The sequence below is a fragment of the Anabrus simplex genome, chromosome 7 (assembly GCF_040414725.1).
Source record: "Anabrus simplex isolate iqAnaSimp1 chromosome 7, ASM4041472v1, whole genome shotgun sequence".
Lineage (NCBI taxonomy): Eukaryota > Metazoa > Arthropoda > Insecta > Orthoptera > Tettigoniidae > Anabrus > Anabrus simplex.
Window position 1 is genome coordinate 83,332,391 of NC_090271.1, and position 27,547 is coordinate 83,359,937.

General features: G+C 40.2%; 1 protein-coding gene across 3 annotated transcripts in view; it reads right to left on the bottom strand.

Annotated features, from left to right (window-relative positions):
- LOC136877277 (protein FAN) overlaps positions 1 to 27,547 on the bottom strand; it is a 320,909-nt gene that overhangs the window by 111,559 nt on the left and 181,803 nt on the right. For all 3 annotated transcript variants that reach the window (XM_067151194.2, XM_067151193.2, XM_067151192.2), the window contains one exon: positions 19,718 to 19,849. In XM_067151194.2, the coding sequence (XP_067007295.2) occupies positions 19,718 to 19,849 (132 nt within the window). The remainder of the gene's footprint in view (positions 1 to 19,717; positions 19,850 to 27,547) is intronic.

Sequence of the window (27,547 nt, forward strand, 5' to 3'; positions counted from 1 at the left end):
AGCATAGGCAGTATGAAACAGTTAAATATCAATAATAAACTTCAAGCTACAAATAATCAGCACGTGAATGCTCTTTGAGACTACGATGCTGTATGAACTCATTGCTAACTCCAAATTAATACTGAAGACAGATCAGTCACAGTAAAGAACATTAGAGATATTCATAAAAACAGAGAATTCGAAGCCTGGTAAAACTATCCTCATAAAGGGAGAGCCGCTCCTAGTCCGACTCATTGCGTGAATGGTCAGCGTTGAGGCCTTTGGTTCAGAGGGTCCTGGGTTCGATTCCCGGCCAGGTTGGGGATTTTAATCACCTCTGATTAATTCTTCTGGCCCGGGGACTGGGTGTTTGTATTTGTCCCAACACTTTCCTCTTCATATTCACACAACACACTACACTACCAACCACCACAGAACCATGCAATAGTGATTACATTCCTCCATATAAAGTTGGTATTAGAAAAGGCATCTGGCCATAAAACAGGGCCAAGTCCACATGTGCGATACAGTTCACACCCGCGACCCCACAGGTGTGGGAAAAGCGGTAGAAAAAGAAGAAGAAAGGGAGAGCAGTTCCATCATTTTGTGCAAGTTCATCGGCTAACTCTTGGGTAATAAATCATAATGCGCTCTCAAGCTTTGAATGACGAGACATGTTAAAAATGACAGCGATGGTCATAATAATTATAATGCTATTTCCTTTACATCCCATTAACTACTTTTACAGATTTTGGAGACGCCAAGGTGCCAGAATTTAGTCCCACAGGAGTTGTTTTAAACATGCCAGTAAATCTACCGACACGAGGCTGATGTTTCTGAGCACCTTCAAATATCACCGGACTGAGCCAGGATCGAACATGCCAAGTTGGGGTCGATGGTCACTCTGGTGTGCTCCTTCCCTGGACATTCCACGAGCACAGTCCACTGCAGACACTGTAGTGAGTATGAAATCCTCCCACAAGTGCTCGGGAAATACCCTCGAGGGCAATTACTAAATATCAAATGTCACAACTCTGTCAGAGCCATTATAGCCAACTGTCTGACATCCAAGAAGCTTTGAATCTACAAAGAAGTCCACTGCGTAGCAGACAGTGATAGCAATCATTGCACTGACATAATTGCTATTAACCACAACAAACGTTCATCTAAGATAATGGATCCCACTATTTGATTTGAAAACTCTTATTTCGCAACCTTAGGAGGTTGAGAGAGAAGAGAAAACAATATATGAGCCAGTAATTCCCTTCTTTCAAAGACAAGGCAAAGTCAACAAAATCACTATCTATTATTTGGAGCTAGGGGAACGATTCTCAAAGGATTTGTAAAGTGGAGGGAACCACACAAATTGGAAAAAACAACTTCAAGATCACATTGTAACAATCATTATCAATTTTCAGTAATAATTGTCCAAAACCATCTGTAAAGATGTCAGAGCACTTGAAATTTTGTTAAGAACCTATGGCTCAAAATTTATTACAAATGCAAGTAAATCACTTGTGTATTACTCTGTGTCTCGTGCAAAGCACATTTTAGTGTCAAATTAAATTATTATCAACAGAGTGATCAAAAACAAAAAGAATGCAGTTGAAAACATTGGGGATTCGATCCCAATGTAAACATAGCCAGGAAAGACGAGGACATCAGAGAGGTTATGAGGAATTATAGGAATTATTCTAATCACCTACTGAACAGGTCAGAAGCAGATTTAAAAAAAAAAGCAGTTGAAATCTACACAGAGGAACCTGTCATTATCTGGGCAAGAAGAGACAAAGCCCTTAAGATGTTGCAAGGGAAACCTTCAGGAATCGATGACCAGTGTTTAGAGTGGCTACATAGGGTACTCAATGCAGTGTGAAAGGATGACAAGATACCTATCGATTGGAGCAAGGGTGTCATTATCTCCCTGTTTAAGAAAGGCAATCATAAAAAATGCTCCAACTACTGTTCTTTTCTCATAGGCTTAAAATTCTTGAGACAATCTTAGACAGCAGACTGCGAGTCATCTTAGAGCCCCAGTTAGAAGAGAAACAGTATGGTTTCATAACAGGTCCACAACAAACCTAATCTTCAGTGTCCGTATTGTTATGTGCCAGCCCCGTGGTAGCCCCTTTCGGTACTTCCAGGAAGGGGCTGGTGACTCAGATGACCTGGAATCTCCCAGCTGGCTTGTGGGGTAGGGCCGCCCTTTGTGTGTATTGTTCTCGTCAGCTGGCTTACCTGTGAGTTTCTTGGAGATTCAATGGGAATGTTCTGCCTCTAGTGACATTGCTAAATTTCTGGCTCAAATTGCGCGAGCTATAAAAAGGGAGGCTAGCCGCGGTCAGTCAGTCAGTGTTGGACTCGGAGTGACAGTTGGGCTCCGAGGTGGAATCAGTGTTGGACTCTGTGCGAGACTCAGTGGCGAGTTGGGGTTCGGTGGCTGGGTTGAGGGCGACAGAGGTGTTGGCTGTCGCTAGTGTCCCACCAAGGTCAAAACCAGGAGCTGTTGTTGTGGTGTCGGAGAGTCCAGTGAGTGGGGTGGAGATGACAGAATGTAAGACTGTACTGTGCTGTGTGTTGGTGTAATTCTGTGGACTGAGGATTGCTGTGAACCAGCGAGGAAACCCGCTATCATGAGTGCGAGGATAAATGGATCTGTGTTAATGTTCACTGTTGTATCATCTCGTTGTTGAATACTGTCAAGCTGTTTAGTTGTTTGCTGCATGTGACTGTGTGAATTAATGGACTATCTATGGAGTCGAACCAACGAACAGTCGTCGTTTGTCGAGTGACTCGTAGCCCTGTGTTCAGATCCAGCTGTCTACACACAGTTGCTGTGTGAGGTGGCTGGACTTGGGGAAGGTGAAAGTAAGGGTTAAGACAAATACTTTAATACACGAATACCGGACAGCTCTATCTCAACAGCATTGAGTGGAGTGCGAACAGTGACGGTGGTGACATCTAGTGTGCTGGTGTGAACTGCATACTTGTCTATGCTACAGTTGAGAGGAATGCACTGCACTCATTGGAAATATTTTTGTTAAAATAACTGAATAATCATAATAATTAAGAATGAAATTTTAAAATATGAAATGCCTCCTTCATAAACCTCCAAACGAGCATTGCGTTAGCCGTGTCTTAAAAATTATAAAGCAGAATTTGTTTGAGGATCCACCCAGCCTCTGGGGGAAATATTTAGCAACTACTCTCTCCTCTTCTTTCTAGCCTTTTCATGATTACCTAGCGCAGGATTTTGTATGGACATAGCCTAGTTTTCAGGCCGGATGCCTTTCCTAACAGCATTCATATGTGGAGGGATATATATATATATATATATATATATATATATATACCGTACTCACTATTGCGTGTTTCTGTGGTTGTTTTTCGTATGATGCGTTGTATATATTTGAAGATGCGTATGAATATGAACTCAGACCCGTAGCCCCAATCTACAGGAATTAACAGACGCGATTAAAATCACCGACTCAGCCAGGAATTGTACCAGGGTCTTCTGAACCTAAGGCCAGTGATTATTTTAATAGGAAGTACAAATGGCCAGCCATCCTCTATTAACACTAATCAGAAGGGAAATTGAAGAAGTCCAACACTCTGAAGAATGAAGGTATCATTAAAAAGTGGGGAGGGGGAGGGGGCACGAAGCGCTAACCATTCAACCAAAGCGCCCGAGGGGGCAGATAACTTAACAACATCCGTGATTTATAAAGATTTTGGGAAAGAGAAGCTGTAATTAAGGAACAGGAGTTTTGGTCCATTATTTTGACTTCTTCTTTGGTACGGCTGATCTTACCGAACTCTACAGAGGAACTCGCCCCCACGCTGCTATCTTGCTCTTGCTGTAATTTGAATTTTCTGTTTTACCTCTGAAGACAGGAATACATAATATATATAACACATATTGGGTTTACATGAGTGAACTATGATGATCCTGACAAGGAAGAAGTGTTCAGAATTTCCTAAAGTCACTTTCACAAATTTATGCATGAAGAATTACCATACACATGTATTAAATTAGTTGGATTGGTGCTCAGGCCTATGCCAATAATACACTGAAATAATTTTCTTATGCCAGGCTGAGTGGCTCAGACAGTTGATACGATGGCTTTCTGATCCAAATTTGGCAGGTTCGATCCTGGCTCAGTTCGGTGGTGTTTGACGGTGCTCAAATACGTCAGCCTCATGTAGGTAGATTTACTGGCATGTAAAAAGAATTAGTGCGGGACTATATTCCAGCACCTCAGCGTCTCTGAAAACAGTAAAAGTACTTAGTGGGACGTAAAGAAAATTATTAGTATTATTTTCTTACAGTAAAAAAAAAAGTTGACTGGATTCGAAACTCATGGCCTCCAATTTTCAATTTCAAGGCTACCGCGATAACCCTTACGCTACAGGCCCACAAGTTTTTGATTGTGAAATTTATGGTACTGTTTAACAATGTGGACCCTCAAGTTTGAGTATACTGGAGTTCCATATTTGTTAATATTATTGGTTTTACATCCCACTAACATTTCAGTAGAGTATTTGATTGATTTTCTTAATATAAGGGGCATAGAAAGTAACCTCAACACAGATGCGAGGTCATTACTTTTTTTTAATACTTGCAGTCCTTATCAGTTCCCATGCCCATTATCTTGCTGGGTAATTTGTTCAGCGCAAAACACTTTTCTTGGAATATAACTGCAATGTAAGATTATTTAGTGACAAACACTGATACATTATAAACAACACGGCAGTGCACCAAGAATCAAACAGATGTCAATATGTTATTGAAGAGTTGGTCACACCAAGCCATGTAGGTAGCAGCACTATCGACTTTCTCGCTGAAAACAGCAAGCTGTCCGGTATTGTCATATTAAAGTATTTGGTTAAGCATCCACAGGTATAACAACGGGCTGGACCCCTGCTGCGCCATGAGGAAGAGGAACTTGTGAATAGGCTTGTAATTAGTACGTGTGGCCATTCATAACGGGTTAGAACTGTGTGTGTTTAAGTAAAGTGTGTGTGAATTTATTAGGTCATTCTGAAATAAATTAGAGTAATGAAACAGATGGAGTTTTATTCATAACAGAATGTTAATGGAGGTATATTGGGAGAAAGGCAAAGATCTGTTCATGGTTTTGCTGGGTATTGAGAGGGCATATGACAGCACTGCATGAGAAGATATGGGAGTTCCTGAGAAAGGAATGTGCTGGAGGAACTGGTGAGGGAAGTTCACATGCTGAATGAGCACTGTATCAGATGTGTGTGATTTAGTGACTGACATTCATCCTGTTTCCAGACCAAAAGTGGAGACCAGCAAGACAGTGTACAATCCCTATCACCTATTGCCATCATCGGTGGTATTAAAAAAAAAAACCCACCCACCACCTCTGGCTTTCCCTGATGATGTTATGATCTGGGAAGAAAATGAGAAACAAGTGCAGTTGAGACTAAATGAATGGAAGGTAAAGTTCCACCAGAAACACAATCTCAAGATAAGCAAAGGCAAAACAGTACTGATGGCAATAAATAGAGAGGGATGACTGAGCAAGTGGCCATGCAGTTAGGGTCATGCAGCTATGAGCTTGCATTCAGGAGTTCAAACTCCACTGTCAACAGCTCTGAAGATGGTTTTCCATGGTTTCCCATTTTCACACCAAGCAAATGCTGCGGCTGTGCCGTAATTAAGGCCAAGGCTGTTTCTTTCCCACTCCTAGCCCCTTCCTATCCCACCATCACCATAAGACCTATCTGTGTCGGTGCGACATAAAGCAGATTTAAAAAAAAAAAGGAGAGAGAGAGGGATGACCAGTGAACATCATGCAAGGAAACCATCCCCTGGAATGTGTGGAGAACTTTTGATGCCTAGGCAGTGTAATTTCTCAAGACAAACTAGCCACAAAGGAGGTGGCGAATAAAGTGCAGAAGAGCTCTTCAAATAAGAACACTCTTCTGGGACCCAAAAGTACCAACAAAAGCAAAGCTGGTGATGTTCAATCAATACTTCATACCCATCTTAACCTATGATATCAAAACATGCACCCCACTAAAGATCCATCAAGGTTACAGGCATCTGAGTGAAATTCCTGAGGTCCACAATTCAAAAAACAAAACTGAAATTAAGGAATGACATGGTGAGAAAGGAAGGTGGAATTAAGACATCATTGTTAGGTGGGGTCAGCATATCCAGACTGTGGTGGTTTGGGCATGTAATGAGGATGGAGCCAACAAGGACAGCATGTATGTTAACTTGGAAGAGGCATGTGGCAGGAAAATGGATGGTGGGAAGACTAAGACCCCACTGGATGGACATTGTAAAGATGGACCTTGCAAATCAGGGAAGGACATGAGAGGATGCCATTAACAACAGAATGTATCTCAATACGACAGGAGTAGAAGTGACTCGCCAACAGAACCCGAGAAACTTGAACAGTAAAATGATGATGATGATGATGGCAGCTTTTAGTGCCGCAGTGTCTGAAGACATGTTCAACTCGCCTGGTGCAGGTCTTTCCAGCCCATTGACTTGTGTGTCTGGTTATGGGATGACGATGGTGAGAATGAGGTAGGGAGAGGATGAACCCTAATGTCGGCACATAGTCTACTGCTGTCAAATAACACACCAATATGTCTGCTCAAGGTTTAACATCACCATCATCAGCGTCATATGCACTCACTCATATGAACTCTCCAGAGAGGTTTGGAACTGAATCCAGGCTTTTGACATGCAATGTATTGATTACAGTAAACCCTCGTTAATTCAAAGTCGTTGGGATGCAAAAATCGGACTTCGAATTAACCACCAACTCATAATTCAGAAATGTCAACCCTCGCTGCATCACAAAATATTATAAGACCCGTTACTACATGCAATTAATCTTGATTCACAGTTGAAACCTTTCAAATGCCATGTAAAAAAAAAACTTAAAAAACTATTTCCAAAATGTATCCTACAAGGTGCATTTACAGTATTCAAGTAATGCACTTCAATAACTCACTGGCAAATGTAACCTCACGCAATTCAGGGGGGGGAGACATGGTTCGAAGACGAGGAGAAATCTATACTGGGTCCCCTGTACAAGTTCTTTATTCATTGGATTACTGTATGGTATATCTCCACCATTGTCCGGTCCCAAGTCCGGAATGGGAAAGGATGAGGGTTAGCTGGCTTGGCAACCAGCTGTAAAAACAGCTAACGCCGAGTGTCGAGCGGCGATAAATAACTTGATCTCCCAAAGGGCCAACAGTTTCGGGCGGATGAGCCCCTTTGGTGGGGTGATAGTCCCCTCAGCGTAGAAAATGACATTGGAACCCATCATCTGTGTCTTTGGCACAACAGACGGAGGAACCTCCTTTTTGTGGTTCTCATCGGTCGTGGAGGCGGATGAGGTCATTCCAGACAGACTGGCTGTGAAGGCGCAACTCAATGGTATTTCGAGACTGCAGCAGTCCGTTGCAGTCGTGGTACTAGAACCTGCATGCCGCATTTCATTTGTGCCGCAGGGTATAGTTCCGAGATCATAGTGTATGGGTCATTTCCTTGCAAGCTGCGATCCACCTTAACCCCTTCAGACCCAGTGTTCATTACAGTGGACACAACATATTCCCTCTTATAATTGAAATGAAATGGCTTCTGCAGTGTTTTTGACTATTTGTCCATCTCACTTCACATGTATACTCAACATATATATAGTGCTGCAGCCAGTGTTGGCAGCTGGAACTGCAGGAATAAACATTCTGTACAAGATGGCTGCCCCTTCCGGAGGCAATGAAGGTATGCTATATTTATCTTTCTATTCTGAGTACTTAAATGATCTAGATCTTTTGTTTTATCAGTATTTAAGCTAGGAATATATAAAAAGACATTTGGTTGTAATTTCTCATTTGCTTCACCACTTGAGAATATATGGTGAGTTGTCAAAATATGATGTCCACTATAATGGATATTACGTCTCGATTGTTGCTGTCACTGTGGCAGGCACATAACCTTACAGTGACTGTTTAGGTGTTATTTTATGTAACTTACTATCGTCAAAGTATCATTGTGTTATGTTATACTTTACGGTCATTCAGTGAATGATACATTCTTGTTTGAACAATGCATAATTACATGTTTTGTTAACTTTTTTGTGACTAGCATGAGTTTAGATAAGTTTGTTGTGCATATATTTTATCACTAAATTTTTATGCTGTTCGACTTCGACTTTGCTGCCTTTAATAATAAAAATAAAAATGTGGTTGCATTGTTTCAGAATATTACAATCCTTCACCTCCATCAGGAGCAGAAAAAATTCTTAACCTGTTGGAAGACGGTATCCTATCAGATTTGGATGTACCGGTATTAGAAAGTGATCAGAGAAGCAAGCAAGAAAGAGAGAGGCTATAATGACTGGTGACAAGCCAGGATGGAAACACTGTGCTGTGCAAATGGGTTGATAAGAGATTTGTAGTAGTGGCCTCAAACTTTGTTGGAGTTGGTGAAGAAGATGAGGTATAGGGATGGGACAAGAAAACTAGGAAATACATTATGGTGAGGAGACAAGAAATTGTAAAGTTGTATAACCATAGCATGGGTGGAGTTGACAAGATGGATCATCATCTTGAACTTTACAGATTTTTTATAAAATCAAGGAAATGGACATTGTGCATGTTCTTTCATGCAATTGATATGGCTTGTGTCCATGGCTTGAATACAAATGCGATTGTGAAAAGAATGGGATCCAATCCAAGAAGATTCTGCACTCGCTGCATTTTAGAATGAGGATTGGAGAAGCCCTAGTCAAAATGAATAAACGAGCAAATCTCCAAAGACGAGGTCGACCCAGCTCCAGTGACATAAAAACTCCGCCATCTGGGAAAAAGCAGAAGGTTGTTCGACCAACTGTTGAGATTCAGAGAGATTTGACAGATCATATGCCCAATTATGATGAGAGAGATGAAGCAGTGCGATATACGAACACCGGATGCAAAGGGAAAACCCATGCGTATTGTGACAAATGTAATGTCCATTTTTGCTTCGTGAAGAAGCGCAACTGCTTCATGTCTTTCCACAGGAAAAGTCTTTAGATTGATGAATCATGAGGAAAAATGACTTTTAATACATAATAAACCTATGTTATGTATTAAATAATGCCATATTGTGAACTTTGGTCAGATGATTTGAATTAAAATAACTTATAATGCAAATCTACTTGTATAGTTACAATAAGTTCAACTTTACAAAGAGTACACACCAGCAAACTCTTGGGTGCGAGATCATACCGAACTGTCTTGTAATGAGTGGAGAGAGGCTATAAAGATGACTGCTAATGTTTCTGCGGTGCGCGCGGTGCCAGGCAGATCCCTGGACAATAACCTCTGTCGGCATTGCCACGGAGAGAAAGAAACTCTTGGTCATGTCCTGGGATTCTGCACACGCGGGGAGCTCCTTAGAAACACGCGGCACCACCAGATCAGATCCTTCATTGCCGCAGAACTGAGAAAGAAGGGATTCAGTGTACATGAGGAGGTACACGGACTGGCCATAAATGGTAGTTCGCAAAGAACTGACATCATAGCCTTTAAAGACAACAGCTCTCAAGGATTCATATTAGATCCGACGGTCAGGTTCGAGCACCATAGCGGTCAGCCAGAGGAGGTTAATCTAGAAAATATTAACAAATACAAACCCACTATACCTTACTACAAATCTAAATACCACCTTCAGGAAATTGAAATAATAGGAATAATGGTCGGAGCTCGCGGTACCATACCTCGTCACTTTGTCACCACATGGAAGCGCTTCCAACTCCCAATGAAGCTCATCCCGGAAATCGCGACCCTCGTCCTCCGAGCCTCCATCAAGATCATGAGGCACCACCTCTACAGCTAATTTTGAATTTTCTTTTATTAATACACATGTACATAAAATTGATATGTTTTACTTTGTTCTTAGCGGCAGCCTGTAAATACAGGAGGTCTTTCCAAAATAAATGGAAATTATATATTATATTGAGACCATATGTCCACTACAATGGCCATGCCATATTTCCGAATAAATTTTTGAAATATTCAAAGAAACATAATTTTTCATTTGTTTGGACTATTTTAAGGTGGAAATTACAACCAAATGATTTTTAGTGCCTGTAAAAATAATTCAGGTCTGAAGGGGTTAAACAAACTTCTGCTTGTGGCACTTTTTCTTGCTGTCTTTCCCGACAACCCAAGTCCAACGGCATTGGGATAAGGACGGTGGAGGCAGGTTTTTGGGTGAAACTGGAAGCCTCTACTTCGGACCTGCACGTTGGCAGCAGATGTGCGATGGTCGTCTTTCTGAGACCCCGTGACTACTCAGGAATTCGATACTGCATCTGTGTTTGGGCAGGCCTATTTAGGATCACCGCTGCCCACCCTGAATGGGGAAGGCCCTAGAAAATGTGGGCTAAACATCGGCAGTCACACTCTCAGCTGGCTAGGAGGCCACACTCAGTGGGTCACTCCTTATGCGGTCGAAAAATGAAGATTACCAAAACTTTAATTATAGGAACCTGGAATGTTCGAACCCTACTTGATTTGAAAGACAATAACAGACCTGAGAGAAGAACAGCGCTGGTCACCCATGAGCTTGGACGAATGAACATTGATATTGCTGCCTTAAGTGAAATCAGACTGTCCAGTGAAGGTAAATTTATAGAGCTCAGCTCAGGCTACACAATCTTATGGAAGGGAAAAGATGAGGGAGAACACTGTATTCATGGTGTGGGATTTGCTGTGAAGACCACATTTGTGAATGATTATCAACTAGCTCCAACCGCAGTCAGTGAAAGAATTATGACTCTCCGAATCCCACTCTCTGGAGCCAAATCTATGACACTCTTCTCTGCATATGCTCCCACCTTGGATGCTGATGTAGAAGCTAAAGACCAATTCTACAACCTGCTGAGCACTACCATCACCATAGTACTACCAAGAGACAAACTCTTACTACTTGGCGATTTCAATGCCAGAGTTGGTAAAGATCACCAATTATGGGGCAATGTGATGGGAAAACATGGACTTGGCAACTGTAATGCCAATGGTCTACTTCTCCTTGGTTTATGTGCTGAACATGAACTCTTCATTACTAATATTCAGTTCCGCCTGCCTAATCGCTACAAGACCACTTGGATGCATCCTCGCTCAAAGCACTGGCACATCCTTGATTATATCACCACCAGGCAATGTGATAAAAAAGATGTCCTTGTTACAAGGACGGCAAGAAACGTAGATGAACGCTGGACAGATCATAAGCTCCTTTTTTGCCGGTTGAGAATCTCAATCTGTCGCAAACCAAAAAGATCCATCCACAACCTGCCCAGAAATAAATCTGATACTTCTAAACTTCAAACTGAATCCATTGCTACAGATTACAGTAATGCAATCTCAAACAAATTGGTTAGTCATCCAGTCAGCTGTGATAGTACAAATCAGGAATGGGCTACGCTTCAGAAGGTCATCACTGAGTCAGCTGAGGAAACAATTGGTTTTGTGAGGGGAAAAAAAAAAAAGACAGGACTGGTTTGATGAAAATAATGAAATTAAATGTCTGATCAATGCCAAACGGGAAGCCCACCTATCCTATCTTCAAGATCCGTCTTCCAATGTGAAGAAATCACATTTCTTAGAACTTAAAGGAAAATGTCAGGCACAAATTAAGGAAATTAAGAATAATTGGTGGCAACAAAAAGCTGAAGAACTGTAAAGACTATCTGATATCCATGACCTGCAAAACTTCTATGCTGGCATAGAGGAGATATATGGTCCAATTTGATCTTCATCGGGGTCATTGCAGACTGCTTACAACTCCATCATTTTAACTTTTTTTTTTTGCTATTTGCTTTACGTTGCACCAACACAGATATGTCTTATGGCGACGATAGGATAGGATAGGAAAGGCCTAGGAATGGGAAGGAAGCGGCCGTGGCCTTAATTAAGGTACAGCCCCAGCATTTGTCTGGTGTGAAAATGGGAAACCACAGAAAACCATCTTCCTGGCTGCCAACTGTGGGGTTCGAACCCACTATCTCCCGATTACTGGATACTGGCCGCACTTAAGTGACAGCAGCTGTCGAGCTCGGTATCATTTTAACTGATAATGGAAAAATTTTAGAGCAATGGAAGGAACATTTTTCTTCACTTCTAAATCATCTCTCCAATGCTGCTGAGGACATTCTTCGTAATGTTCCTCAGCAGCCCCAACAACTATGGATTGCAGTTCCACCTACATACAGAGACTTCACCGAAGCACTCAATCAACTAAAATCAAGAAAGGCTCCTGGTCCTAATAACATCCCTCTGGAACTGATACACAATCTGATCAGATTCTTTAAGACGATTTTTCACACTCATCCTCTTAATTTGGGAAACTTGAGTACCTGACGACTTGAAGAATGCTACCATCATCACTATCTTCAAGAAAGGCGATCGTAGAGTGTGTGTGGGAACTACCATGGTATATTGCTCTTGTCGATTGCAGGTAAATTCTTGCAAGAATTCTATTAAACCGGCTCAGAGTTATCTCAGACAGGATTTTGCCCGAGTCTCAATGTGGTTTCCAAACCTCCAGAGGCACAACAGATATGATCTTCTGTGCTAGACAACTCCAAGAAAAATGCAGAGAACAACAGCAGCCTCTGTATTTAGTTTTCTATGATCTGGAAAAAGCCTTTGATTCAGTACCAAGATCTGCTATGTGGAAAGTATCGAGGCATTTTGGATGTCCTGAATGTTATGTGGAATTGGTTCAAGGTCTTCATGATGGCATGTCTGAACAGGTTCTTCATGGCAACTCAGTATCAGATTCGTTCTCAATCACTCATGGATTGAAACAAGGCTGTGTGCTTGCTCCCACTCTCTTTGCACTGTACATGGCTGCCATGCTGCATGAATCATCTGCAAACAACTTAGGCATGGAGATTAAATTTCGTTTTGATGGAGACCTTTTCAATCTGGCAAGACTTCGCTCACAAAGACGTACTCTGGTTACCCGGGTGACAGAGCTGCAGTATGCCGATGACACCGCATCTCCTGCTCTAACACCTGCAGAACTACAACAGTCAGCCAACTGCATGTGATCGCTTTGGACTTGCCATTAATGCGAAGAAAAAAACCGAAGGTATTTGCACAACCTGCCCCAGGATTAACACTTCCTGAGTTCAGTATTTCCATCTTAGACACAACACTGGAACAGGCTGATCATTTTTCATATCTTGGAAGCATCTTGTCTAAACGGTGTACCTGTGAACAAGACGTTGATAAAAGAATAGGGGCTGCTCATGCAGCATTCAGATGGTTAATTCACAGAGTCTTCATGAATAATGACCTAAAACTGCATACCAAACTCATGGTGTACAAAACTGTTGTCATTTCCACGCTGCTGTATGGCTGTGAAACTTGGACACACTATCGCCATGATATCAAAAAACTTGAGCGCTTCCACCAACAGAAAATGAGATTTATCTTGAATATTAAGTGGGAGAACCATATGACCAACACGGCAGTTCTCGACAAAGCGCAGCTAAATAGCATTGAGGCAACAATCATCGCTCATCAAATGAGATGGTTAGGCCATGTTCACCGCATGGGTGATACCAGGCTTCCCCGCCAAATTCTTTATCGTGAACTTTGCTCCGGCCCCTCTGAAGCGTTTTAAGGACCAGCTGAAACACATCATGAAGACAACTGGTATAGATATACAGACATGGGAAGAATGTGCTGTGGACAGCTCTCTGTGATGGAACACTACATCCACCGATGTCAACTTGTTTGAAAGAGAACGCCTCAGACATCAAGAGGCCAAGCGACAAGCAAGCAAACTCCGTCAATTACAACCCCGCCCTCCTGCATCCATTCAGTGTGATTTGTGTGGGCGTATGTTTTATGCCAGGATTGGTCTGTTTAGTCATCGTAAACACATCTAAAACCGAGTTGAACTGGCCAGTGTATGCAGGAAGAAGTCATATATATATACTTGGATTGAGTTTCAGCAGACCACTGTATGGTATGCATTTTAGATACATTGTACTTGTACGGAAAGTACCCGATGCCCTTAAAACATCGTAGCTTATAGAACTTTCCTATGACGAGGGGAGGAAGTCTCTCGCCATCCTTGTACAATTTTCCGCCATGGCACTTCTCTCGTAATTCAGAAATACCAACCCTTGCCATGTCACAAAGTATTTTAAGACCCATTAATGCATGCAATCATCTTGATTCACAGTTTAAATCTTTTAAATGCCATGGAAGAAACTATTTCTGAAATGTATCCAACAAGGTGGATTTACATTATTCAAATAAAGCACTAGTATAAATCAATGGCAAATATAACCTCATGTAACAGAAGAAAAAAAAAAAAAAACCAACAAAATTCAAAGACTAGGATAAATTATGCTGGTTCCCCTGTGCAAGTGACTTATTTTTTGGATTACTGTACTGTTTGCATTTTAGATGCCTTGTACTTCCACGGAAACATCGTGGCTGTTCGAACTTTCCTATGACGAGGGGAGGAAGTCTTTCGCTTCCGTTTGCATTGCAACACAGTACAGTGGCCCCATCTCCTTTAAAACCATAAGTCCGTTTGATATCAGCATTTAAAAAAAATGTAGTTTCATCATCACTGACAATATTCAGAGATGCCAACTATTATGATTCAATCGTAATAATTACGAATTACCCATCACAATTACACCTTTAAGAATTACATACCACAAATTAAGATTTTTTGTTGATTTTTAAATCTAAGTGTATGGAGTGTTCAAAAGGATACACGAGGAATGCCATTACAGCTTGAATTCTCAGAATATTGCTTTCAGATTTCTCAGTAATAATTTATACCCTTTTCCTGTCCCTCGTTTATGAAGCTAATGGGAATGGGAAGCGTTTGCTGGACTTCTGTGATAGTATGGGTTTAGCTGTTACGAATACATTCTTCAAGCATAAGGCTATTCACCGCTACACATGGGAGGCTAGGGGTACCAGATCCATAATAGACTATATCTTAACAGACTTTGAATTCAGGACAGAAGTTTTCACGTGCCGAACGCAGTGTGTGCTTCCAGTACCAGAAAAATAGGCACCTATGAAGTAGTATATTGAAGTAGTATATCTTGCGGAGTTGTTGTCCTTGTTCGTCACATGACCAGACTTCCATGCAAGTATGCGAGTTCTTTTATCTTTGCTTTGGCGACAAAGTGGTGACAAACACCATTTCATGGTGGATACTGTGTGCGTGACTGTTGAAGAATTTTTTATTGCGATTTTGGTTGCCAAATTTACATATATTGCTCTTCCAGGATATATGCTAATCGTGTGTTACAAAATGCGAAAGGTTTGAAATAATGAAGCGATTTCTTGTGCAGGAAAATATGTGTGGTGACGTTATCGTGATTAGTGACGCTAAGTCATAAACCAAAAATAGTTCATTATCAGGAATACCATTGCACGCAACATAGTTTCTGTTAGGCACGTAAATGAGCGAATGATGTGGGTAGATTTGTCAGTGGGAGGAATTAGGACAAGAATTGTGTCCGTGTATTCACCATGTGAGGGTTCAGATGAGGATGAAGTTGACAAGTTTTATGAAGCATTGAGTGACATCGTGGTCAGGGTCAACAGCAAGGACAGAATAGTGCTAATGGGCGATTTCAATGCGAGAGTTGGGAATAGAACTGAAGGATACGAAAGGGTGATTGGTAAATGTGGGGAAGATATGGAAGCTAATGGGAATGGGAAGCGTTTGCTGGACTTCTGTGCTAGTATGGGTTTAGCTGTTACGAATACATTCTTCAAGCATAAGGCTATTCACCGCTACACATGGGAGGCTGGGGGTACCAGATCCATAATAGACTATATCTTAACAGACTTTGAATTCAGGAAATCTGTTAGGAATGTACGAGTTTTTCGCGGATTTTTCGATGATACAGACCACTATCTGATCTGTAGTGAACTAAGTATCTCTAGGCCTAGGGTAGAGAAAGTGAAATCTGTCTGCAAACAAATAAGGGTAGAAAGTCTCCAGGACGAGGAAATTAGACAGAAGTACATGGATATGATTAGTGAGAAGTTTCAAACAGTAGACAGTAAGCAGGTTCAGGATATAGAAAGTGAATGGGTGGCATACAGGGATGCTGTAGTAGAAACAGCAAGGGAATGCCTAGGAACAACTGTGTGTAAAGATGGGAAAAGCCAAACATCTTCGTGGAATGATGAAGTGAGAGCAGCCTGTAAACGTAAAAAGAAGGCTTATCAGAAATGGCTCCAAACAAGGGCCAAGGCAGACAGGGATTGGTACGTAGATGAAAGAAACAGAGCGAAACAAATAGTTGTTGAATCCAAAAAGAAGTCATGGGAAGATTTTGGTAATAACCTGGAAAGGCTAGGTCAAGCAGCAGGGAAACCTTTCTGGACAGTAATAAAGAATCTTAGGAAGGGAGGGAAAAAAGAAATGAACAGTGTTTTGAGTAATTCAGGTGAACTCATAATAGATCCCAGGGAATCACTGGAGAGGTGGAGGGAATATTTTGAACATCTTCTCAATGTAAAAGGAAATCATCATGGTGGTGTGGCGAACAGCCAAGCTCATGGGGAGGAGGAAAAGGATGTTGGTGAAATTATGCTTGAGGAAGTGGAAAGGATAGTAAATAAACTCCATTGTCATAAGGCAGCAGGAATAGATGAAATTAGACCTGAAATGGTGAAGTATAGTGGGAAGGCAGGGATGAAATGGCTTCATAGAGTAGTAAAATTAGCATGGAGTGTTGGTAAGGTACCTTCAGATTGGACAAAAGCAGTAACTGCACCTATCTATAAGCAAGGGAACAGGAAGGATTGCAACAACTATCGAGGTATCTCATTGATTAGTATACCAGGCAAAGTATTCACTGGCATCCTGGAAGGGAGGGTGCCATCAGTCGTTGAGAGGAAGTTGGATGAAAACCAGTGTGGTTTCAGACCACAGAGAGGCTGTCAGGATCAGATTTTCAGTATGCGCCAGGTAATTGAAAAATGCTACGAGAAGAATAGGCAGTTGTGTTTATGTTTCGTAGATCTAGAGAAAGCATATGACAGGGTACCGAGGGAAAAGATGTTCGCCATACTGGGGGACTATGGAATTAAAGGTAGATTATTAGAATCAATCAAAGGCATTTATGTTGACAATTGGGCTTCAGTGAGAATTGATGGTAGAATGAGTTCTTGGTTCAGGGTACTTACAGGAGTTAGACAAGGCTGTAATCTTTCACCTTTGCTGTTCGTAGTTTACATGGATCATCTGCTGAAAGGTATAAAATGGCAGGGAGGGATTCAGTTAGGTGGAAATGTAGTAAGCAGTTTGGCCTATGCTGACGACTTGGTCTTAATGGCAGACTGTGCCGAAAGTCTGCAGTCTAATATCTTGGAACTTGAAAATAGGTGCAATGAGTATGGTATGAAAATTAGCCTCTCGAAGACTAAATTGATGTCAGTAGGTAAGAAATTCAACAGAATTGAATGTCAGATTGGTGATACAAAGTTAGAACAGGTCGATAATTTCAAGTATTTAGGTTGTGTGTTCTCCCAGGATGGTAATATAGTAAGTGAGATTGAATCAAGGTGTAGTAAAGCTAATGCAGTGAGCTCGCAGTTGCGATCAGCAGTATTCTGTAAGAAGGAAGTCAGCTCCCAGACGAAACTATCTTTACATCGGTCTGTTTTCAGACCAACTTTGCTTTACGGGAGCGAAAGCTCGGTGGACTCATGATATCTTATCCATAAGTTAGAAGTAACAGACATGAAAGTAACGAGAATGATTGCTGGTACAAACAGGTGGGAACAATGGCAGGAGGGTACTCAGAATGAGGAGATAAAGGCTAATTTAGGAATGAACTCTATGGCTGAAGCCGTACGCATAAACCGGCTTCGGTGGTGGGGTCATGTGAGGCGAATGGAGGAGGATAGGTTACCTAGGAGAATAATGGACTCTGTTATGGAGGGTAAGAGAAGTAGAGGGAGACCAAGACGACGATGGTTAGACTCGGTTTCTAACGATTTAAAGATAAGAGGTATAGAACTAAATGAGGCCACAACACTAGTTGCAAATCGAGGATTGTGGCGACGTTTAGTAAATTCTCAGAGGCTTGCAGACTGAATGCTGAAAGGCATAACAGTCTATAATGATAATGTAATGTATGTATGTATGTAGTTCAAAAATTTAGGGAGGAATACTTGAAAGAATGACCCTGTATACTGCATTCCTCAAAATCTCATTCACACGTGTTTTGTAGTGTGTTTAGCACTATTTTTCAGTTGCGCATGGTGAGGAAGAACAAGACTGAGTTCCGTGCTAGTATGAGCACCGAACTGTTAAGTGCTTTGTTAGTTCAAAGGATGCACATATAAAAAGGAAAAGCATGTCACCAGTGTATGTTTACCAAACAGCAACTACAAGCTGCTAAGGGAGCAACTACAGTATTCAACAAAAGAAATTATCCTTCAACCTCCACTCAGATATGTACTGCAGATCACCTGTTACTTTAGCAGGTAAGAATCGTACACTCTTTATATGCCAGTCTTCGAATATCTGGTTGAACTGTATGGTGTTCATTGATTTTTCAATGATATGTAAGTTAGTAAGATCTCAAAAACATTCTACGCCCCCCACCCCACCCTTCCGGTGCCCGAACGGCTGCATTACATATTGCCTTTCTTGAAAGTTGGCATGTCTGAATATTGCTCGGTGCGTACAAATTTATTATAATTATGAGCCACGTTTTTGCACCAACTGTCGGCATCACCAGTGTTCGCAGATTCTGCTTCTCCGCACACTGCCTGCTATGTGATATTGTGGCATTCCTAAAAATGCTGAATACAAATAAATTATGATTTCACTCAAACTTATCAAATATGAAACACACTGTAGACACACCGAACCAAGTGAAAGTGTGGAAAACTACCCAGCAAATTCTGGAACGCACATTCTATCGTGATGCCGAGAAAATTTGAATTTAAATTACTCTGTAAAATACTATTTTCTAAAAATGTAAAGGCAGTTCTGAATTAAAAGTCTGAATTGTTTTCCGTTTATATATGACATATGGGGGCAGTTTTCTACCGTCTGCAGTTACACAAAGCATATCTATACACCAAACAAAGAAAACTTCATGAACCAGGAGCGTGTTGACAACCTTGACTCAAAACCTGCACCCCAATTTCGTGCCTCAAGTTAAAAAAAAAAATATATATATGAGGGGATTATTTGCGTAAATACGGTAATCACCAATACTCTCTTGGACTTGTTACATCATAAAATCACAATTCTTAATTTATGCTTAACACATTAAAATAATTATAACCATATAATAATCGCTGAATGGTTCTTGGTTAAATGATTTAAGAAAAAAATTTAATATATCACCTTATAACATATAAACCTCTAATTCCAATCTCAGAACATCTGCAAATATAGTCACCAGTTTTGGAATTATTATGAAAAACCATGTATAAGAATAAAAGAAATGGAAAATGAACAATGAATGTGACAGGAATCGACGTCGTAAGTGCATACAGACTGTAAGAACCATAACTTTTGAACTAACTGAGAGAATTAAAAAGAAATTCACCAGATTAAAGAGAAAAGTATACACTATAAAGTTTTTTGTTTTGTTTTTTTTTTTGTTGGGAAAATGCAATCTTTTGTTCCACAAAGGTGTACCTCCCCCTTTGAAGAGAAAGTAAGTTTATTACATACCGTTGTCTGCCTTTTCTGCCTCAGGACCTGTTTGTTTATACCCAAATATTAGATCTATCCAATGATGTAAATTCTTTGACACATACTCTGATTCTAACGCACTACGCATCTGTTTCACAAAATCCTCAGGACCTGCAAGATAAAACACATCATTTGTATCAAAGAAAGCCTAGAACACAATGTTCATATAAATAATATACACTGCCATTTCAAGCAAGTTCAATAAATCACAGTAAAATAATTCTAAAATAAATAAATAAAATTTAAAAAATTGCTTTACGTCGCACCAACACAGATACGTCTTATGCCGACGATGGGATAGGAAAGGCCTAGGAGTGGGAAGGAAGCAGCCATAGCCTTAATTAAGGTACAGCCCCAGCATTTGCCTGGTGTGAAAATGGGAAACCATGGAAAACCATCTTCAGGGCTGCAGACAGTGGGATTCGAACCCACTATCTCCCAGATACAAGCTCACAGCTGCACGCCTCTAACTGCACAGCCAACTCACCCGGTATCTCGCTTTTATAGCCACAAAAAGTGGGGGTGAGGAAGGTCCAATATGCAATAGCCTCCCATTTTGTCCAGTGATTTAATAATGTTATTGTCTTTACGTCCCACCAACTACTTTTACAGTTTTTGGAGATGCCAAGGTGCCAGAATTAGTCCTGCAGGAGTTCTTTTATGCACCAGTAAATCCACCGACATCATGCTGACGTATTTGAGCTACCGCCTGAGCCACTCAGCCCGGCCATCGTCCAGTGACTTCTCGTATAAAGAAATATAAATTGTACATGTATGTATGCAACAATATTCTTGAACAAATTTATGATTATATTCTGAGCCTTACTGGCTATCTTCTTTGGAAAGCAGTATTTCTAAATTTTAAAAAAATTAAGAAAACCATAAATTGTGAACACACTGCTTTTGGGCCTACATATACTGTAAATATAATAAATTTTAGTTACACTTTTATGACATTCGTTTCATCTCATTAATTCCTCTGATGAGGTTGACTTCAGAAACGGCATCCGGGTGTAAAAACTCGCTACGAAGATTCATCTCAGTTCATACTCGGCCCCGTAGAAAGAAAGGGGGTAAGTGTCGAACATACAGTTTTATTTATCGTATTATACAGGGAGAATAATTTAAGTGTTCAGACTACTCCTCGCATGCCTGGGAAGTCCAGAGCGAGCACCATATGGCTTCTGTCAGCACTGGCGAGATAAGAAGTGTTCACTGGCAGTACGCAGCTGTTTAACACTCTGTCCCTCAGTTTGCTAGAAACGATTGGACTTTTAAGGTGTGTTGTGAGGTTATTGTCACGATGGTTAAATACACTATAGAGCAAAGAATATTTTTGGTCGAGTGTTATTTGCACAAGAAGAAGAAACCAGTTAAAAGGTGCCTTAGAAAATTCCGTAGACAATTTCCTGGTGCGACAGTACCATCAAAACGTTACATGCATCAGCTCGTTTACAAGTGGCGTAGTACTGGTTCCATAAGCAATAAGAAAAAGAAGCAAAGGAGCTCTCACACGGGAGAGGTTAGAAGATATACAGGCAAGACTCCAGGTCAGTCCACATAAGTCGCTTCGTAGAGTAGCTCAGGAAAGTGGTATTTCACCTTCTTCAACACGTGATGCAACAAAATTGTTACATTTACGATCTTATCAGACTCATTCAGTCCATAACATACTGCCTACAGATTTCAATGCAAGAATACGATTTTGCAATTGGCTAATGAATAGTGTCCACGACGGTATTGTGGATCCAAACTTTCTTTTTATGAGCGACAAAGCCTAGTTTCATTTGAGTGGATATGTCAATTCACGGAACAATAGAATGTGGGATACAGATAACCCGCACATTTTACAGCCGAGACTTCTGCACTATGTGAAGGTGGGTGTATGGTGCGCTATCAGTGCCCGACGAATTATCGATCCGATATTTTTTCTGGACACGATTACTTCTGACCGTTATATTCACAACATTCTAGAACCATTTTTTGCTGAACCGACTGAAGAAGAGAAAAGGTACAGCTATTTCCAGCAGGATAGTGCATCAGCCCATACGGCGTGTAGCTCTATGCGACGGTTACGGGAAATGTTTGATGATCATCATATCATCAGTAAAGGCTTATGGCCTTATGTGATTTTTATCTACGGCGAAATCTTAAAGGAAAAGTTTACAGGAATAATCTCGAACTGCAGAAGAATTAAAAACTGAAATTAGGAACACTGTGCGTTCTACCGGTGTCCATGAACTACAAAGTGTGTTTCAAAATCTTATTACAAGATGTGAAGCTTGCATTGCAGCTGAAGGAGATCACTTTCAGCATCGTCCGTAAATACTGGTGAGTTCAGTTTAATTTCCTAGTTGATTTATTTATTTATTTATTTATTTATTACTGGCGAGTTCAGTTTAATTTCCTAGTTGATTTATTTATTTGTCCAGAGCATCTATGTAGCTGGTAAGTTCAGTTTCGTTTAGTTTCTATAGAAATAATCATGCCGCTTCTTTGAGCCGACTATGCCTGCTTGTCATGGTGGGCACTGTGCTCGCTGTCTCCGCTTCCCAGCGCGCCTAATCCTTGGCACTCCGCTCTGAACTTTCAAATTAATCACTCTGTACAATACTAATACAAAAAACTTAATGGCAAGTCATTTGTTTCTGTTGGTTGAACAGTAGGCTTATCACACAGTAAACCTAACCAGGCTTTCATGCGAGTTATCGTTGTCTTGTGCCACCATTTTCCCTGCTACCAGCATTGTCATCATCCCAAATAGGTCATCTTCACTGCCAATGAGAATATTCAAGATCATAAGATATAAACTTCATGGTATTTGATCCGTACTGAATTGTGATCACAATACACTTGTTTTTATGATCAACCTTTTCAATACTATATCATGCAATGTTTATGTCCGACTCGTTGGCTGAATGGTGAGCGTACTGGCCTTTGGTTCAGAGGGTCCCGGGTTCGATTCCCGGCCCGGTTGGGGATTTTAATTGTTTCTGATTAATTCTTCTTGTTCGGGGACTGGGTGTATGTGTCCGACCCAACACTCTCCTCATCATATTCAGACAACATACCACACTACCAACCACCACAGTAACACACAATAGTGATTACATCCCTCCATAAAGGGTTGGCGTCAGGAAGGGCATCCGGTCATAAACCAGGGCCAAACCCACGAGTGCTACACAGTTCGCACCCGCGACCCCACAGGTGTGGGGAAAAAAGTGGTAGAAAAAGAAGAATCATGCAATGTTTATATTACATTCTTAATCTTGGTTGGAACTAGTTTCGGCATTGACTGGACATCATCAGCTGTAACATAAAATTGTACAAATACATCAAATGCCTAAAACAAATGCACAAACACAAATTACATTAAAAGGTAATAAAAATGAACTATGTGCACAACACGGAAAATGAAATTAAAATAAGACTCTAAAGTCCTTGGATGTGTTGGATCACGTTAAAATGTTAGTGTTTTTGTTAGAATATTCTTGAAAAATGCTGATGGAGATTGTCAAAAAACAGCACACGAAGATATGATTAACTGGTAGTTCATAGAATGCAGTTGGTAGAAATTCGCAATTCAATGAGGTGTCCATGATGTTGACATTTGGCGTCTTTTCTCCTCGCCTTTAAAAGGAAATCCTTTATTTCCTTGATTTCACATGGCATGTCTAAGTAAGTAATTCCAAGTTCGATGGATAGGGAAGTTATGCTATCACACTACGTCAACTGGAACAACTGAATCAGCACAATTAGATTTTTAAAAATAATATCAGATTAAGGAAGAGAGACATTCATTGCATTGCTTCTTTATAAGAACGAGTGTATTGACAATCACTGGGAGCAGATCAAATAGGATAACATTTCACAAAAACATAACCAACTTTCTGTCGAAGGTTTTAAAGGAGAGAAGTGCCAGGCTGGAAAATCGTACATGGGTGGGGTCACTGAACTGTGTTGCAATGCAAACAGAAGTGAGAGGCTTTCTTTCCTGGTCATAGAAAAGTTTGAAAAGCCACGATGTTTTAAGGAAGGCCATCGGGCACTTTCCATGCAAGTACAAGGCATATAAAAATACACTAATCCAGACAATAAAGCACTTGCGCAGGGGAGCCAGCATAATTCGTACTTGCCTTTGAATCGTACTTTTTTTTTTTTCGTTGCACGAGTTTATGTTTGCCGGTGATTTATCCAAGCGCATTACGTGAATAATATAAATACACCTTGTTGGATACATTTCAGAAATAGGTTTTTCCATGGCATTTGAAAGGTTTAAACTGTGAATCAAGGTGGCTATATGCATTAATGAGTCTTGGAATACTTTGACGCGGGAAGTGTTGGTATTTCTGAATTAAGAGTCAGCGGTTAATTCAAAATCACGTAATTCAAAATCAGATTTTTGCATCCCAACAACTTCAAATTAACGAGGTTTTACTGTATACACAACCAAACTTAACTGAAATCTATCTGCCTTAATGGAAATCAATTTTCAAAACTTTTTTCTTATGTGCATCATTTTGATATGAGGATTAATAAGGAAGATAGCATAGATATCATTAATGGACCGTTTTACATTCTAAGTTTGAGCAGGTTTTTTATAGCTTTTCTGTCAATTTGTCTGTTCGTCCGTTTTTTGAGTTCTTATAACTGGGAAACTTCTCTATATATTTCTACCAAACTTTATATCTGTCCTTGGGTAGGTATTAGGGTCAATCTTATTTCTAAATCCCTGAATGGTTCAGGGGTTTATAGGAAGCCGATACATTGATTTTACCCTCCCCACAAAATATACACGACCAAACTTAAATGGAAACTACCAGCCGGAATGGAGATCAATTTCTAAATATGTTTCTCTCATGTGCACCTTTTCGGTAGGAGGATAACAAGGAAGATATCATTAATGGACTGTTTTACAGGATGTCACGTCATTTCAAATTAGGTTAAAGGGTTTTACTAAAGAGTCATTTTACTCTTTTTGATGGAACAGATACCATTTTCTGGCTATTAGACCCCCCTTTTTCCCCACTTTTACAGACAAAAACAGTTAAGATGGGTCCAATATACGATAACCTCAAATTTTATGCAGTGAACACATGACTTCTAGGGTATGAGCAATAAATTGTACATGTAAACATTCTACACTATTCTTTAACAAACTTATGAATGTATTTGGGCTACACTGGCTATTTTCATTGGAACGCAGTATTTCTAAATGTAAAAAGACAAATGGTGAACATGAGTTTTAGGTCTACATATAAAGTAAATATAGTCAGTTTTAGTTACTCATATTGCATAATTTGTTTCATCTCATTAATTCCTCTGATGAGGTTGATGTCAGGAAGGGTATACGGTCGTAAAAACTCACTACGAAGATTTGTTTGACTTCATACTCGATCCCTTAGAGAAAAGGGACAAGGGTTATCATATTATATTATGCAAAACTGATATAGAAAATAACTTCATTGCCAGTTATTTGTCTCTGTCAGTTGAGCAGAAGGCCTACCACACAGTAAACCTGATCTCTGCTTTCATTTGAATTACCGTCTTGCACCGCCAACTTCCCTGCTACTGGTGTGTCGTCATTCCAAGTGACGTCACCTTCACTGCCATCTCATCAGCCATGCACTGCAATCGAGAGCTTTCGAGATCCCGTCTTTTTTGAACCTTTTAAAAATAGTTTTGTTGCTGACTATATAGTCCAAACAGTGCGAATCTATTCCCACATGGTTTCTGGAGATGGTCTCTGATATTCGCAGTTAGTGTATGTGAAGCAGAAGCCACTCCTTCCGAATAAAGCCGTGCTGTAGAAAGCGTGTCAAACCACCAGCTGATAACTGGTGCATGTTACGAGTTGTAATTCCGAATGTAATACACAGTGATTGGAAGAATCATTTGAAAACTGCGACTGTTGAAAGTCTGACTCTTTTTTAAAAGTATATTTTATGCTTGTTCTCAACATTTATCACATCAGGATTTACCTAAACAGCTGTAAATGAGTTTAGGTTAGGTATGCCCGGATAGTGCCAAAAATTTCATGATGGAAGGAATAAAAATAAATAATAGGAAAGTTTGCCGTATTTATGTACATCTACAGGTGTGGCAGTAATGCATTTTATTATTGTAATGTTTTAATTTCGTACCTTCATTCTCTCCATTTCTTATTAACTCATACCCCAGTATGATTTGTTTTGGCGTGTCTGAAAATCGTTATAAGTGGGGACATAAAACTGTTATACAGGAAGTTGTAGAAATACATAGAAATCCTAACAATTTCAACAGGGACACTGGCTATCAATTAAGTAATACCTTGTTGCCAGCCATTAAGGATTTACGTAGGTAGTTCCCTTCCCTGTCCCTTCACTATTATTATTTCGTCTCGGTGTTTTCCAAATTTATACGTTCCTCATCACCAGATGTTTCATTCCAGGCTTGTGTCAATGTCGTATACCTGTCAATGTCATATGTTACGTACACATCTTATGTGACCCTCTTAGACTGATTCTGATTGTTCCACCAACTTCTGCTTCAAACGCTAACGCTGTACCGCATCTGGGGAGCCATCTTGTGATGAATGAACGTACCATTTCTACTTCTATTATAACGTCTAAATTTCTAAAAGCTCACTGTTTAAGAAGCCTTTCTTGTGGACAGTCGAGATTTTATTCTCATGACGCAGAGCACAGTTCTCTGCGAAACGTAAAGAATTTCACCTTATTTTCTTGATGCGACACAAGTCCAAAAGCCTACATCATGTCTATTACTATTCTTATTTGTTAGGTACGTTGGCGAGTAAAACAATAATTATGACTGGATAGTTTCTATCACATTTTAAACTTAATTCTCTCCTAAAAATACCTATACTGACTCGAGTTACGAGATATTAAACAATCACTTTGTTAATAATCTCGCCTCCTATATTAACAACAACTGTGAATATTTCTCAACTAAAGTAAAACTAGTTTCCTTATCCCGAGGTGGTGCAGCTCATTTTTTAGGCACGCCCCCAGTGGAGGGAAGTTACAGGTTCCATTTTTTACCGCATATCAACCTTTCTGCCATTAGTAAATCTCTGGAAGTATGGTACTGGGAATCAAACTCAGACTCCCGAGAACGGCACCTAATTGTGCTAACCATTACGCTGGCGGACATTCTTAACTACAAAACAGACACATAGAATGACTGATGCCCACAGCTGTAGTGAGCATGTGCAAGTCAGTGAATGTATTTCAACTCCAACACGGTTTAAATATATTATATGCCATATAAAATGGACCTGGAAGTACATATCAAAGGGGAACCAATGTGGCTTGAAGAAACAGAAAATTACGTACTTGTATCGGAAGTGACAAATTTGGAAGAAGAATTTAAATCAGAGTTGACAGAGTGGGAGGAGCACAGGTGAACACAATGGAGGAAAATTATGACCTTATATTGGAGATGATACATTTGAAAGAAGAATTTAAAACAGAGTTGACAGAGCCGGGACAATCACAGATATACCAACAAGCCCAATTTGGAACATACGAGAACCATTCAAATTCTACCTCTCATTAGAAAGTGTTTATTCACCAACAAGTTTGTTCATGAACAATATTCTCGTATTGACAGCATAAAATTAATACCAATACATTTTGTACAAATGTTCCTCCAGCAACATTGAGAACAAGTTAAATGTTCATAACACAGGCAATTATCAACTGTAGAAAATTGTTAATATAGTTAACGAAGTTTCAACGACAATCATACAAGCCAAGCAACATTGAATCAATACAATTAGCCAGATGTCAAAAGGTTTTTAAAAATAAT